Source organism: Takifugu rubripes, chromosome 21 (assembly GCF_901000725.2).
Source record: "Takifugu rubripes chromosome 21, fTakRub1.2, whole genome shotgun sequence".
NCBI lineage: Eukaryota > Metazoa > Chordata > Actinopteri > Tetraodontiformes > Tetraodontidae > Takifugu > Takifugu rubripes.
This window is the reverse complement of record NC_042305.1, coordinates 985,718-999,089: the sequence shown is the minus strand read 5'-3', so window position 1 is coordinate 999,089 and position 13,372 is coordinate 985,718. Positions and strand designations below refer to the sequence as shown.

The 13,372-nt window shown below is 44.7% G+C and overlaps 1 protein-coding gene across 1 annotated transcript in view; it reads left to right on the top strand.

The window, feature by feature from the left end:
- The window catches only part of LOC115247557 (proline-rich extensin-like protein EPR1), a 47,245-nt gene extending 39,899 nt beyond the window's left edge, over positions 1-7,346 (top strand). Inside the window, exon 5 of the mRNA XM_029829656.1 lies at positions 6,913-7,346. Within this exon, the coding sequence (XP_029685516.1) occupies positions 6,913-7,158 (246 nt within the window). The 3' untranslated portion in view covers positions 7,159-7,346. The remainder of the gene's footprint in view (positions 1-6,912) is intronic.
- Positions 7,347-13,372: the final 6,026 nt, after the last annotated feature.

The window sequence follows — 13,372 nt, the reverse complement described above, 5'->3', positions numbered from 1 at the left end:
CCATTCTCAAAAATGTCCATTATTCCATCCGAGGGTCCTCACACTTTCTGAGTGTGTGTGTTGTGCCCAGTTCCTTCAGGAGGGAGGGCCACACGGGGACCACTTATTCATGATAAATTGATTTAAGGACAATGAAAAAGCCGACAGATGGTAACCAAAATTAGACAAAACTAGGTGAGGGTGCCTGGTAGACACCAGCCAACGAGGAGGGAGATGGTGAGGGAGACAGGAAGTCATCTAAGACAGGTTGTGCCTTTAAAGATGAGCCACAGGTGAGATGGATCTCCATGATGAGATGGGAGGGAAAGAGGTGGGAGAACCTGGGAACAGTGAGGGCCAGAACAATATATATTCTCCTCTGGAACAGTGCAAACCTGAGAGGTTGGAATTGTGGTAATTACATATTACTATCATTTTTTAACCTGTAACTAAATTAAATATTTACAGATCATGCCTTTGATTAACCTTTCAGATTAATACTGGTTTCACTTATAACCTTATAAAAGTTTCCCTTCTTTATTTAGATTAATGCGCTGCAGGTTATCAGAGATCAGCTGTGACTCTCTGGCCTCGGCGCTGAGGTCCAATCCCTCCCATCTCAGAGAACTGGACCTGAGTCAGAACCAGCTGCAGGATTCAGGAGTGAAGCTGCTCTGTGGTGTTCTCCAGGATCCAAACTGTCGACTGGAAATTCTGAGGTAAACACCATTCTCAAAAATGTCCATTATTCCATCTGAGGGTCCTCACACTTTCTGATGTGTGTGTTGTGCCCAGTTCCTTCAGGAGGGAGGGCCACACGGGGACCACTTATTCATGATAAATTGATTTAAGGACAATGAAAAAGCCGACAGATGGGAACCAAAATTAGACAAAACTAGGTGAGGGTGCCTGGTAGACACCAGCCAACGAGGAGGGAGATGGTGAGGGAGACAGGAAGTCATCTAAGACAGGTTGTGCCTTTAAAGATGAGCCACAGGTGAGATGGATCTCCATGATGAGATGGGAGGGAAAGGGTGGGAGAACCTGGGAACAGTGAGGGCCAGAACAATATATATTCTCCTCTGGAACAGTGCAAACCTGAGAGGTTGGAATTGTGGTAATTACATATTACTATCATCATTTTTCCTGTAACTAAATTAAATATTTACAGATCATGCCTTTGATTAACCTTTCAGATTAATACTGGTTTCACTTATAACCTTATAAAAGTTTCCCTTCTTTATTTAGATTAATGCGCTGCAGGTTATCAGAGATCAGCTGTGACTCTCTGGCCTCGGCGCTGAGGTCCAATCCCTCCCATCTCAGAGAACTGGACCTGGGTGAGAACCAGCTGCAGGATTCAGGAGTGAAGCCGCTGTCTGATCTCGTAGAGAATCCACACTATGGGCTGGAGACATTGAGACAGTAGCTGGTTGGAGCCAGTCAACTCCCGCTCATCTGCTGCATCACTCACTGACCACTGGTGAAGAGCATCTGTGGAAACATCTGCCATCTACTCTCCTCCATAGATGAAAAATTCAGTTTTTAAAAGCGCTGGTGGACTTTCAGGAGATCAGTCGATGGTCGACAAAGCAGAAGCAGCTTCGCCTTGAAGTTAAATTAGTTCCTGGTATCACACAATGCATCTCTATAAAGTTCTAAATGGCTCCTCGGCCACTCTTATAAGCATGAAAACATTCTCTTAATTGTCTCTTCAGATGTCTGTATTATACGTTACTATTTTACATCATGCCTTCAGAATCTTTAGGGTTTAGTATTTACTGTATCTGTGACATGGAGCATTGGAATATTTCAGCTGCAGCCAGCAAAAACCCATCAGAATGACGGCTATCGGTGGGAACCGCAGCTCATTTGACTTTAGTCAGTCTGTTCAATGTTATAGGATTTATTGCAGTCTAATATAAACTATGAATAAATGTGGGAAATAGGAAATAAAAAGAAGCAAAATGACCAAATAAAACTCCCATGAATACTGTAAATTTAAAGATGTCAAGAATGGAATATCATCTTAAATGGAATCAAACATAAAGTGAAAAGGCCTCCTTTAAGTTTACTGCAAAAATAAACACAAAATCAAGAGCGTCACGCCCCAAAAACGTCTCATTCTCTCTTCTGTCTCCACTCATTCTTTTATATTCTCTTAAGATAATGGGGACGGGGTCGTGTGATAACAAAACAAGCTAATTGGGGACTATATTTTTGTTGCAAGAACTTTGGCTCTTCAGAAGTTTCTATGTTGGCTTCCACAGATTGTGCATCCACTAGAAACTCAGTGTTTTTGAGGAACTACCAGGAGTGGCTGGAGTGGAGGCCAATGACGCTATAGCTACATATAGCTACATATAGATCACCGTTATCCTCAACCCAAAAGACCACCAGTTGGCGCAGCAATACTAAAGATAGGAGGTTGTGGTCGTTGCGCAGACGCGGATATCACGCACAAACGTGCCCTATGTTCTATATACCGTATGTTCGCGACCAAAGGGCGCACCGTATTAAAAGGTGCAGCCTCAGTTACGGGTGCTATTTCTGTATTTAACACATACATCAGGCGCTCCGGATTATAGGGCGCGGGCATGGTAAAACATACCGCTACCATAGCTTAAAACATGCATGCTAGCGCGTATTTAGCAATGTATGTAGCAGTTTTGTGAAAGCCGGCAAGTCAAAAGCATTTACAGATTTTGTCTGTGTAGATTCTCAATCATCCAGGCCATAATTATCCAGGGTAGTTTTCTGTGTCAACTGGACGGTCTTTTACTCTCTTTTGAAGACGTTTCACCTTCTGTCCAGAAGGTTTCTTCAGTTCTGAAGGCCACCGCAGTATCAGGGGCCCCGTCCAGGTTGGAGAAGATTTAAGACTTAAGTGCGCCATGTGTTGGTGAAATTACGGTACCCACCTCCGCTAAAAGCCAATCAGATTGCGTGAATTCCCAATTATTCTGATTAGAGCAACTCTCTCCCAAGTAGAACGTTCATGAGTATGACATTTAAAATGACAATATTTACTTAAAATTGCAGCACAGACCAGTTCTTTGCTCCGACTGGGCCGTTAGTACTGACGGCACAACTGTCCAGTCAGCTGTTGAGTGTCGGGTACTGAATTCACTCTTGACCAGGTAGGACATAATTAACACAGTGACGTGGGGAGGGGAGGCAGGTGAGGCAGTGCCTCATCTGACCAAAAAAGAAATTGTACAGAAATAAAGATTAATATTTTCCACTGATATGTGTTAAAAATGCATTTGGAGTATGACTACACATTTCTGCCATTTTATTAAGTCAAAATTGTTTTCCTTCCCGATCAAATCCAGGGCAGAAACCCCGGGTGAGGCAGGGGAGAATTATGCCTCACGTCTGACTGCACGATCCAATACAAACTGGGTTGCATGACGTGTGCCATATTGCTAATATGAACATTACAGAAATAGTTATACACCATGACTTTCTGCAGTCTGTCATGTCTGTTGGGGTCCAGGGTGGTTGTCTGTTTTTTTTCCTCCAGGGGGCGTAGGGGAGCTTCATTGCCTACAGCTGGCACTGTAGGCAGGCGCACCTGTGGGCGATTGCCACCTGGCTGCCTACTTAAGGAGGGAGCGCCTGCCCATCGGGGCTGGAGTGTTTTGTTGTCTCTGTTTGGGTTAGGGTTAACCAAAACAGACGAGCATGTAAAATTCACCCGGGAAGATGTAAAAGGAACAGTCTGGCCTTTCTGGACTGTGCAGTCAAGATCACTGAGGACAGAAATCTCACCATCGAAGTCTACAGAAAACCTACACATACCGACCAGTACCTCCAGTTTGACTCTCACCACCCACTGGAACACAAGTTGGGAGTGATCAGAACTCTCCAACACCGGGCCAGAGAAATACCCACCACATCCCAAGGCAGAAAGAAGGAACAGGACCACATTAAGACAGCCTCAAAACATGTGGCTACCCAGACTGGGCCTAACCAAACCTCAAGAAAGCGAGACCTCAGCAAAGGAGAGGAGAGAAACAAACGCCGCAGCGTTTCCATCCCCTACCTGTCTGGAGTCTCGGAGAAGTTTAGGAGGATCCTCCAGAAACACGACATACCGGTTCATTTCAAACCCAGCAACACTCTCAGACAGAGGTTAGTACACCCAAAGGACAAGACACCAAGACCCAAACAAAGTAATGTTGTTTATGCTATACAGTGCCAGGAGGAATGCAAGGAACTGTACATTGGTGAAACCAAACAACCTCTCCACAGAAGAATGGCACAACACAGACGTGCCACCTCTTCGGGTCAGGATTCAGCAGTCCACTTACACTTAAAGGAGAGTGGGCACTCCTTCGAGGACAGCCAAGTACGGATACTGGCCAGAGAAGACCGCTGGTTCGAAAGGGGGGGTCAAGGAAGCTATCCATGTTAAATTGGAGAAACCATCCTTAAACAGAGGTGGTGGCCTGAGGCACTTCCTATCACCCACATACAATGCAGTCCTCCACTCCTTCCAACAGCAAAACAAACATTCACACCATTCCAAGAGACCCAGTGACTCATCACCATGTGACCCAGCAGACAAAGGGGAGACATCTCAACAGAAACTAGGTGAACGACCCGACCAACGACCTGCTAACGGACTCTCAGGTGACCACCCAGATCATTAGCATGCAAATGGTCCACAGGGGCTATAATTTTCAAGCTCTCTCCCCAGCGATTTCAGAACTGAAGAAGCCTTCTGGATAGAAGGCGAAACGTCTTCAAGAGAAGAAACCCAGTCCAGTTGACAGAGAAAACTACCTTGGATACAGTGACCTGGATGACTGAGAATTTACACAGACATCAGCTACATTCCTCACACAGGCAGGGGAACGTTCATGCTCGCCGAGTCACATTGCTCATGTTTTGACCATATTGGAGCGGTTCTCAGCCTACGCACAGGTGCACGGGCCTGAGGACCCTAACCTAAGCAGATACCACACATTATTGTTTGGTCCTCCTTCTTACTAACACGCTCACATACAGATCCGTTCCCACACTCCACTTTGCCACATTTTAATCCTTCTCGTATTACCCTACGAAACTACTCTACTTTATTAAAATAGCAATAACATAAAATGCAATTCGTGATATTTCACAACACAAGTACTCGGCCTCACCTCAAGGGGGCGCACGCAGGCTGGCAGGTGCTCACGCTGGTGCTTTAATAGGCAAACTTTATTAAATTATTGAAGCAGCAGAATTGTTTGAAAAATAACAAATTGTTACTGTTGGTCAAATTAAATTTGTGCTGCACACATCTCTGCACTTTAATTTGTTTACAGTATAAATGAATTTCTTAAAACACAAGATGGAGCTCTATCCATAGCTATAAAAGAAAGTGCCTTATAGGACAAATATGGTCCTGTGTATATGTTTGTGTTGGTTTGTGAGTGTAATTGAAGAGGAATGCTGATGGGATATGAAGCATTATCAGGAGTTGTATGCTGCTGGGAAATGGTGAAATAAGATGCTTTTTTCAGTTCATAAATCGTAAATCTGACTCTGAGGAGCCAGAGCCTCACCAGCCATGAACCTCACCGCACGTCACTGGAGCAGATGATCAACTCAGCAACATGATCCGACACCAACGCGATGTCTGGAGGCTTCAGGTCAAAGGGACACCAGGAGACGACTGTTGCTTCTCCACTGAAAAATGATGTTTTAAAGGCTTAAAACGGCGCCATCAGACAATCACAGTCCATGAAAACTGACCTCAACCATCAAAAGGACCTGGAGAATCAGCACACAGGTCCAGCTTCAGAAGGTTTGAGGCTTTCCATCATGTCGTACAGGGAAGCCAGATCCAGATACTTGATGTTCATGACTTGGACACCTGAGGGAGTTCTCCAGAAGTTCTACTGAGGAATGAAAGAGTGGACGGGTCAGTTTTAGTCTCTTTATAAGCAGCTGGTTTATTGGGGAAGCTGCTGATGATAAAGGACTGATCAGTTACGTTAGCTAAAGAAGGTCTGTGGGCGATGTCCCCACAGACGGGCAGAGGTGTGGACATCCCAGGGCCAGTGTCGGAGCTCCAGCCCTCCAAGGCTCCCAGAGACTGCCCACAGCCTGTAAGTGTTAGCCAGATCAACACTTGTTGTCTAAGTTGTCTTTGGCCTGACAACATTTTCCACATTGTGTCCTTTTGAGTCATTTAAATAGATAAAGCTAAATGTGCAGACACCATATGTCCAGCAGGTGACAGTGTTCATTTTAAAAAAGTAGTTCCAGATTTATTACAGTAGTCCCATGAACATCGCCTCACTATGTGAAATCATGTTTTTCATGACCAGATTATTCACTTTATGTTGCCAGAAAAACTTTGCCAGACTGTCAGCGTCTCCCCGTGTCAAACCTCCCAGACTACAAAGGTATTCTAGCCATCATTTAATGTTTGTGATGATGCTTTAATTCCCTACTCGGGAATTCAGATTATTTATGGGGACCAGAGCAGTTGTGACTTCTCCTTTCTGCAGGAGAGGACCCGTCAGCATGGGGAGAAGATACCAACAGAGTGTGCCTTGTGGACACACCAGTGCTCAGTTTCCACATTGATCCAGTGCTGCTTTATAGGACGCAGAGAGGAAGCCGTCACCTCTTCCTGAGATCGGGGAGGCCAACTTCCCTTCTCTTTCTGCGGTGAATGTTTCCACAGCAACAGTACCTGCAACTAAGAACAAGGTACATTTACTAATAATGTCAGAAACACTCACTGTCAGACGCAACCTTGTTTTATTTGAATCGTCCTGAACTGCGTGAACAGAGTCTTCTCAAAGCCAGCAAGCTGGGTTATTCAGGGTCCGTGAGGTCACAGAATTGTCAGCCAATATTAATCTGGTTTTACCAGAGCTGTTGCAGCGATGCTCATGTTGGAAACTAAATCTTTGTGCTCTGACTTTTCAGGTGGGCTCCAAACTGACATATGCACAGGTCTGTCGGATGCCACCACATAAACGTGCCCCATCCCCAGACCTTAGCCCAACCTACCCAGACCTTCGCCAACCCTACCCAGACCTTCGCCCACCCTACCCAGACCTTAGCCCACCCTACCCGGACCTTCGCCCTCCCTACCCAGACCTTCGCCCACCCTACACAGAACCAGAGATCCAACCAGCTGAGACTCACCGTCCAATTAAGTGGACATATTAATGGCTGTGAACGGCTTTTTGTTTTCTGTCTTTACAAAAGAAGCCGAACAGAATCTGCACCTCTTCCATTGCTTATTTAGGGACTTTTTCTTTAGTTTGTTTAGATTCCAGGTTTTTCTTTAAACACACCTGCATAATTGATGCTTATCATTCTGATTTATTCTATTAAAAAGCACTGAGCAATATGTCTGTTTGCAACTTTTTTTTATCTAATGTTGGTACTGAGTTTGTTAGGCTTTTATTTGAGTTCATCAGGAGTGCTTTGGATGTAGAAACTTCTGTTTGAGTAAAGAGGATTTGTTGAGTAAAGAGGATTTGTTGATGTACCTCATTCACATTCTGTCCAGTGTGAAATCACAGAAAATTAAAAACACTGACTTTGATGAGTGTTTAAAATCGTTAAAAGTGTTTCAACACCATTTAAACATGAATGTGTGCAGAATATCCAGGTACAGGTGAGTTACTGATGGATGTAAATATGACTGAACACTACTAAAGTGTATTCTGCACTTTGTTGTTCTGTTTTTGGTCATAACGTCTTCCACCCAGCAGGGGGCAGAATATCCATCAAGTTTATTACTCTTTTTCGTCATCACACACTTGTTTACAATGAGGATGATTAAATTCCTGAGGGCCATAATGAATAAGATGAATAATACTAATGAAATAATGCGTGTTAGCTGGAGAGTTGATGCACACGTTGGGTGTTACTGCCACATCAGTCTTGTTCAGCCATCACAGATCTGTTAAAAGCCATTTGACCTTTAATTTTACATTATTCTGCCCAAACGACGACCCTTCCAAGATGGCAACGTATTGCGTCACTTCCTGTCTGCTCAATCGTTCGTTGGTTGCATTGTGCACGGGGTGTTGTATTCACTTAATATTGAACCATTTGGTGTGTTGTATTCACTTTAATTTGAACACTTGGGACATTCGAGTCACCTGATAACAACAGTGAGAAATAACCCATATTAAACAAATACAGGGCTTCGCCGATTAACGCTAGCATGGCCTCACCGTCTGTTTCACCCGGTGTCTTTGTCTGTTCAGCGTGTGAAATGTTTAGTTATTCCTCTGCCTCCCTTAGTGAAGGGAATAGGTGCAGAAAGTGGAGTTTATTAATGGCTATGGAGGGCGAGACTTAGCGAGCTTGAGACGCGGGTTCCTCAGTAGCTGGAGTAGTTGCGTCAGGTAGCCAGGAGAAGCTAGCTGCTGCGGAGCCGCCTAGCGTAGCTACAGCTAGCGGTCCCCCGGCAGCAGCCGGCTAGCCAGGGCGGCTGGGAGACGGTCCGTAGGAAGCGGAGCCCCAAATAAAGGCCCACGGTGCCCCACCACCCGCTTCCCGTGGCTAACGTTTTTCCCCATTCGGCGACACACCCGCTGAGAAACCGACCCTGGTAATTGGCGACTCCAGCGACCATAGTTAAGAGCATTCCGGGGGCCAGAGCGGGCGACATAGAAGCAAATTTACGGCTGCTGGCGAGACGGAAACGTAAATTTGGTTTTGGTTTATTTAACACTATAGAGGTAGTCTCTGTTCCACGGTTAAAAGTTCACCAAGCACAGAGCAGGGGAGCGGTCAATCACCGTAATCTTATTAAAATTAATACCAAAGCACAAGTTGGGGAAACTAATATCACAATTAAGTGTGGACTGTTAAATATTAGATCTCTTTTGTGTAAATCCCTGTTAGTGCACGACCTGATAGTGGATCATCACATTGATTTATTTTGTCTTACTGAGACCTGGTTTCAGGAGGAGGAGTTTGTTAGCTTAAATGAATCTATTCCTACCCATCTTAATTATCATATTCCTCATGTTACTGGTCGAGGAGGGGGAGTGGCAGCAATCTATCACTTCAAGTTATTAATTAATTCTAGACCAAAACATGGCTACAGTTCATTTGAAAGCCTGACTCTTGGCATCACCCATCTGAACTGGAGGACAGAAAAGCCACTTCTGTTTGTAGTTGTATATCGGCCCCCTGCTGGGCCACACTCAGAGTTCCTGTCTGAGTTCTCTGATTCTTATCTGACTTGGTCCTTAGAACAGTCAAAGTCATTATCATTGGAGACTTTAATATCTATGAAAATGTTGTAAATGACAGCTTTAGAAATGGCTTCATTTCATTACTTGAGTCTGTTTATTTCCTCCAGCAGATAAACCAACCAACTCACAGCTTCAACCACACCCCAGATCTAGTCCTGATTTATGGTGTTGAGGTAGAACATGTGTCAGTGTTCCCTCAGAACCCACTCCTGTCAGACCATTCTTTGATCACTTTCACATTTATGATTAAGGATTCTTCTATCCTCAGAGCTCAGTCTTACTATAGCAGATGTCTTTCAGATAATGCTGTAGCTAAGTTTAAGGAAGTGATCCCTGTGCTGATCCCAGGACCACCGTGTGTTTCCCCAGGGATCAATCATTATAATCTTAGCCCTGCTGAGGTTGACTCTGTTGCTGAAGGTGCAGCAGCCTCACTGAGAATCACGTTTGATTCTGTTGCCCCCCTGAAAAAGAAAATAGTAAATCGGAGGAGGTGTGGCCCCTGGTATAATTCACATATCAGGACCCTCAAGCAGAAAGTGCAAAGACTGGAAAGGAAGTGGCATTCTTGTAAAATAGACAGCTATCATGTAGCCTGGAAAGACTGTCTATTAGTTTACAAAAAGGCCCTCCGCAAGGCTAGAACAGCTTATTTTTCTTCTTTAATTGAGGAAAATAAGAGCAACCCCAGGTTTCTCTTCAGCACTGTGGCCAAATTAACCAAGAGTCACAGTGTTTTAGATCCACGTATCCTGTCTTCCCTTAGTACTGAAGACTTCATGAGCTTCTTCACTGATAAAGTTCTAGCTATCAGAGAGAAAGCTAACCAGGCCATCCCAACAACTGGACCATCACCAGATGTGCTGACTGGGGGAACATACAGGTTCTCCAACGAGCCCTTAAACTCCTTCAGCCCTATATATTTTTCTGAGGCGTCATTGCTAATTCAGAAATCCAAGACCACCACGTGTCTTTTAGATCCCGTCCCAACACACCTGTTGAAGGATGTTTTACCATTGATAGGCAGTTCTATCCTGGACCAGATCAGTTGTTCTTTAGTGACAGGTTATGTACCCCGGTCCTACAAGGTGACAGTGATTAAGCCGTTGCTTAAAAAACCATCACTGGATCCTGACTTATTAGCAAATTATAGGCCGATATCCAACCTTCCTTTTATCTCCAACGTTCTTGAGAAGGTGGTGGTGACTCAGTTACTGGAGCACCTGCAGAGGAACAGCCTGTTTGAGATGTTTCAGTCAGGCTTTAGAGCTCATCACAGCACAGAAACAGCACTTCTTAAAGTTACTAATGATCTTCTCATAGCTTCAGATCATGGACTGGTTTCTATGCTGGTTCTGCTGGACCTCAGTGCTGCTTCTGATACAGTTGATCACAGCATCCTGTTACATAGACTGGGACATGTGATTGGGATTAAAGGGACAGCACTAGACTGGTTTAGATCATATTTATCCGATAGATACCAGTTTGCTCATGTCCATGGTGTTCCCTCTTCATACAGTAGGGTTAGCCATGGAGTTCCTCAAGGTTCTGTACTTGGACCAATCCTCTTCACCTTGTACATGCTTCCGTTAGGGAACATTATTCGGCAGCATGGGATAAATTTAATTGTTATGCTGATGACACTCAGCTTTATTTATCCATGAAACCAGAGGAGACAGAGAAGTTAGTGAAGCTCCAGACCTGTCTTAAAGACATAAAGTCCTGCATATCTTCAAATGTCCTCCTGCTTAACTCAGGAAAAACTGAGGTCATAGTGTTTGGTCCTGAACCTCTCAGGGATAGATTAGATCACATGATCACTCTAGATGGTATCTCATTAACATCTAGTCTCTCTGTGAGGAATCTAGGAGTAACTTTTGATCAAAATCTCTCATTCAACTCAAACATTAAATTAGTCTCTAGAAGTGCCTTTTTTCACCTGAGGAACATCACAAAGATCAGGAAGCTACTGACCCACCATGATGCTGAAAAGTTAATCCAGCATTTGTTACTTCCAGGCTTCACTCTGGAACACCCTCCGTCGCTCTGCTGCTCCTCTGCAAACCTCCTTCCTTTATTCACATTAGCTCATTATTCATGTGGAATTTTCACCTTCTCCCAAGATGCTTTTAGGGTTTCAGATAACAATCTCACAGTAAATCTGGTGCTCTGGAAAAGTGTACTAAATCAAGAGAGGTGAAAAACACTGTTTCTTCTCCATGCACTTAGGTGCTAAACATACAAATGCATTTAAATGATAACAATATAATAATTATTCTCTCTCTCACACACACACACACATTTGCTGTAGAAAACACTGATAATGAGACATTAGGCCCTCACCTGAACGTTTCAGTAGGATTGATGTTCACCTGTTTCATGTCAGTGACGACATCAGAGGCATGGCCTTTGACCCTGTACAGGATGGTTCATCAAGATGTTGTCGACCAACAGAAGAAGCTATAGTCATAAAACCATCGTGCTGAGTTCTGTCCTGGTCTCAGAGCTTCCTCGGGGTCCACATGGGCCTGAAGCAGATCCAGGACAGACTTCATTCAGACAGATTTTTTATTCTTCGTCTCTGAAAAACCATCCTGGTCTGCTGCACCACGTTTGTGCAGTGGAAACCTTCTACAGAGGTGACCAGAAAGCTGCTTGAGTCGGCCTCTGGGTCATTAACCCCGCTGGTTGATGGGACTTCCCATTAGGGCAAACACTCCCGTCATCCGTTGTGGATCCCTGGAACCTGCATCCATCCTCACTGGCAGCCAGTGTTTGGAGTGGGATCAACTATCAAAATTCAGAACCAAAACATGTCTGTGTTTGAACCTGTAGCCTCCTTTTAGCTGAGCTGGTGGTACCGTCACTACTAACGTACCGTTACAGCTGCTAAGGGGACATTTGGGGGTTCTCAAAAGGGGCCCAGTTACCTGCTCCACTAGTTGCTGTAGCTCAGAAACACGTCTTTAGCTGTCTCCCGTCTGTAATGTCCAGATGGGACAGTTAATGGATTAATGGAGAACCTGGTACGTTGCCTTCAGTCGGAAAGGGAGGCCCATCAAAGCCTCCAGGACAAGGCAGAACCAAAGAGAGGTCCACTTCATCAAGAGGCTCCACGCAGGCCCCCCTCCCTTCCCCAACATGGACCAGAGCAAACACTTTGAGTTTTTCCGCTTTTCAGCCACAAGTCGAGCAAAGCGCAACAGGAAATCAGGCACCGTTTCCTAACAGCGAGACAAAAGGAGGCAGATATACAACAGATCCAACTTTATTTTTGTATATTTTCATGCAAAGCTGTACATTGAAATATGGCTTTAACACAATAATTGTAATAATATTCCTGTAAAATGGTGATGTGTAAATAAATAAAGAATAAAGTAAAGTGACAAATTGATTTTGGAGGCTTGTTTCAGAGGCGAACAATGATGGTGAGTAAGACACAGAGAGGGATGAGGAGAGGGAAATCTCTACCCATATAAGCTGTGATCTTTTGAAGACAATTCAGATCATTTCTATTTGCAGTATCCTGCACGGTAGGAAATCTGGAACTACTTTATAAAAACTAACCCTGCCACCTGCTGGACATATGGTGCATGTACGCTTAGATTTATCTATTTAAATGACCAGGAAAAGAGAACTCTGAACATCATAGATTGGCCAGAGATGATCAACTGTTAGCCACAGAAGCAGGAGACGTCCACGCATTGTTACTAACAGTGCACAGTGACTGTGGTGGGACGTGGAGATGCTGGGAGACGTTTGGTGGAGCGTCTGGTCCATGAGGAGGTGTGTGGAATAAACCAGAGTATGGTTCAGGAGGAGGTGTTTGGAATAAACCAGGGTCTGGTCCAGGAGGAGGTGTTTGGGATGAACCAGGGTCTGGTCCAGGAGGAGGTGTTTGGGATGAACCAGGGTCTGGTCCAGGAGGAGGTGTTTATAATGAACCAGGGTCTGGTCCAGGAGGAGGTGTTCGGATGAACCAGGGTCTGGTCCAGGAGGAGATGTTTATAATGAACCAGGGTCTGGTCCAGGAGGAGGTGTTTGGAATGAACCAGGGTCTGGTCCAGGAGGAGGTGTTTGGAATGAACCAGGGTCTGGTCCAGGAGGGGGTGTGTGGAATGAACCAGGGTCTGGTCCAGGACGAGGTGTTAATAACCTGGTTT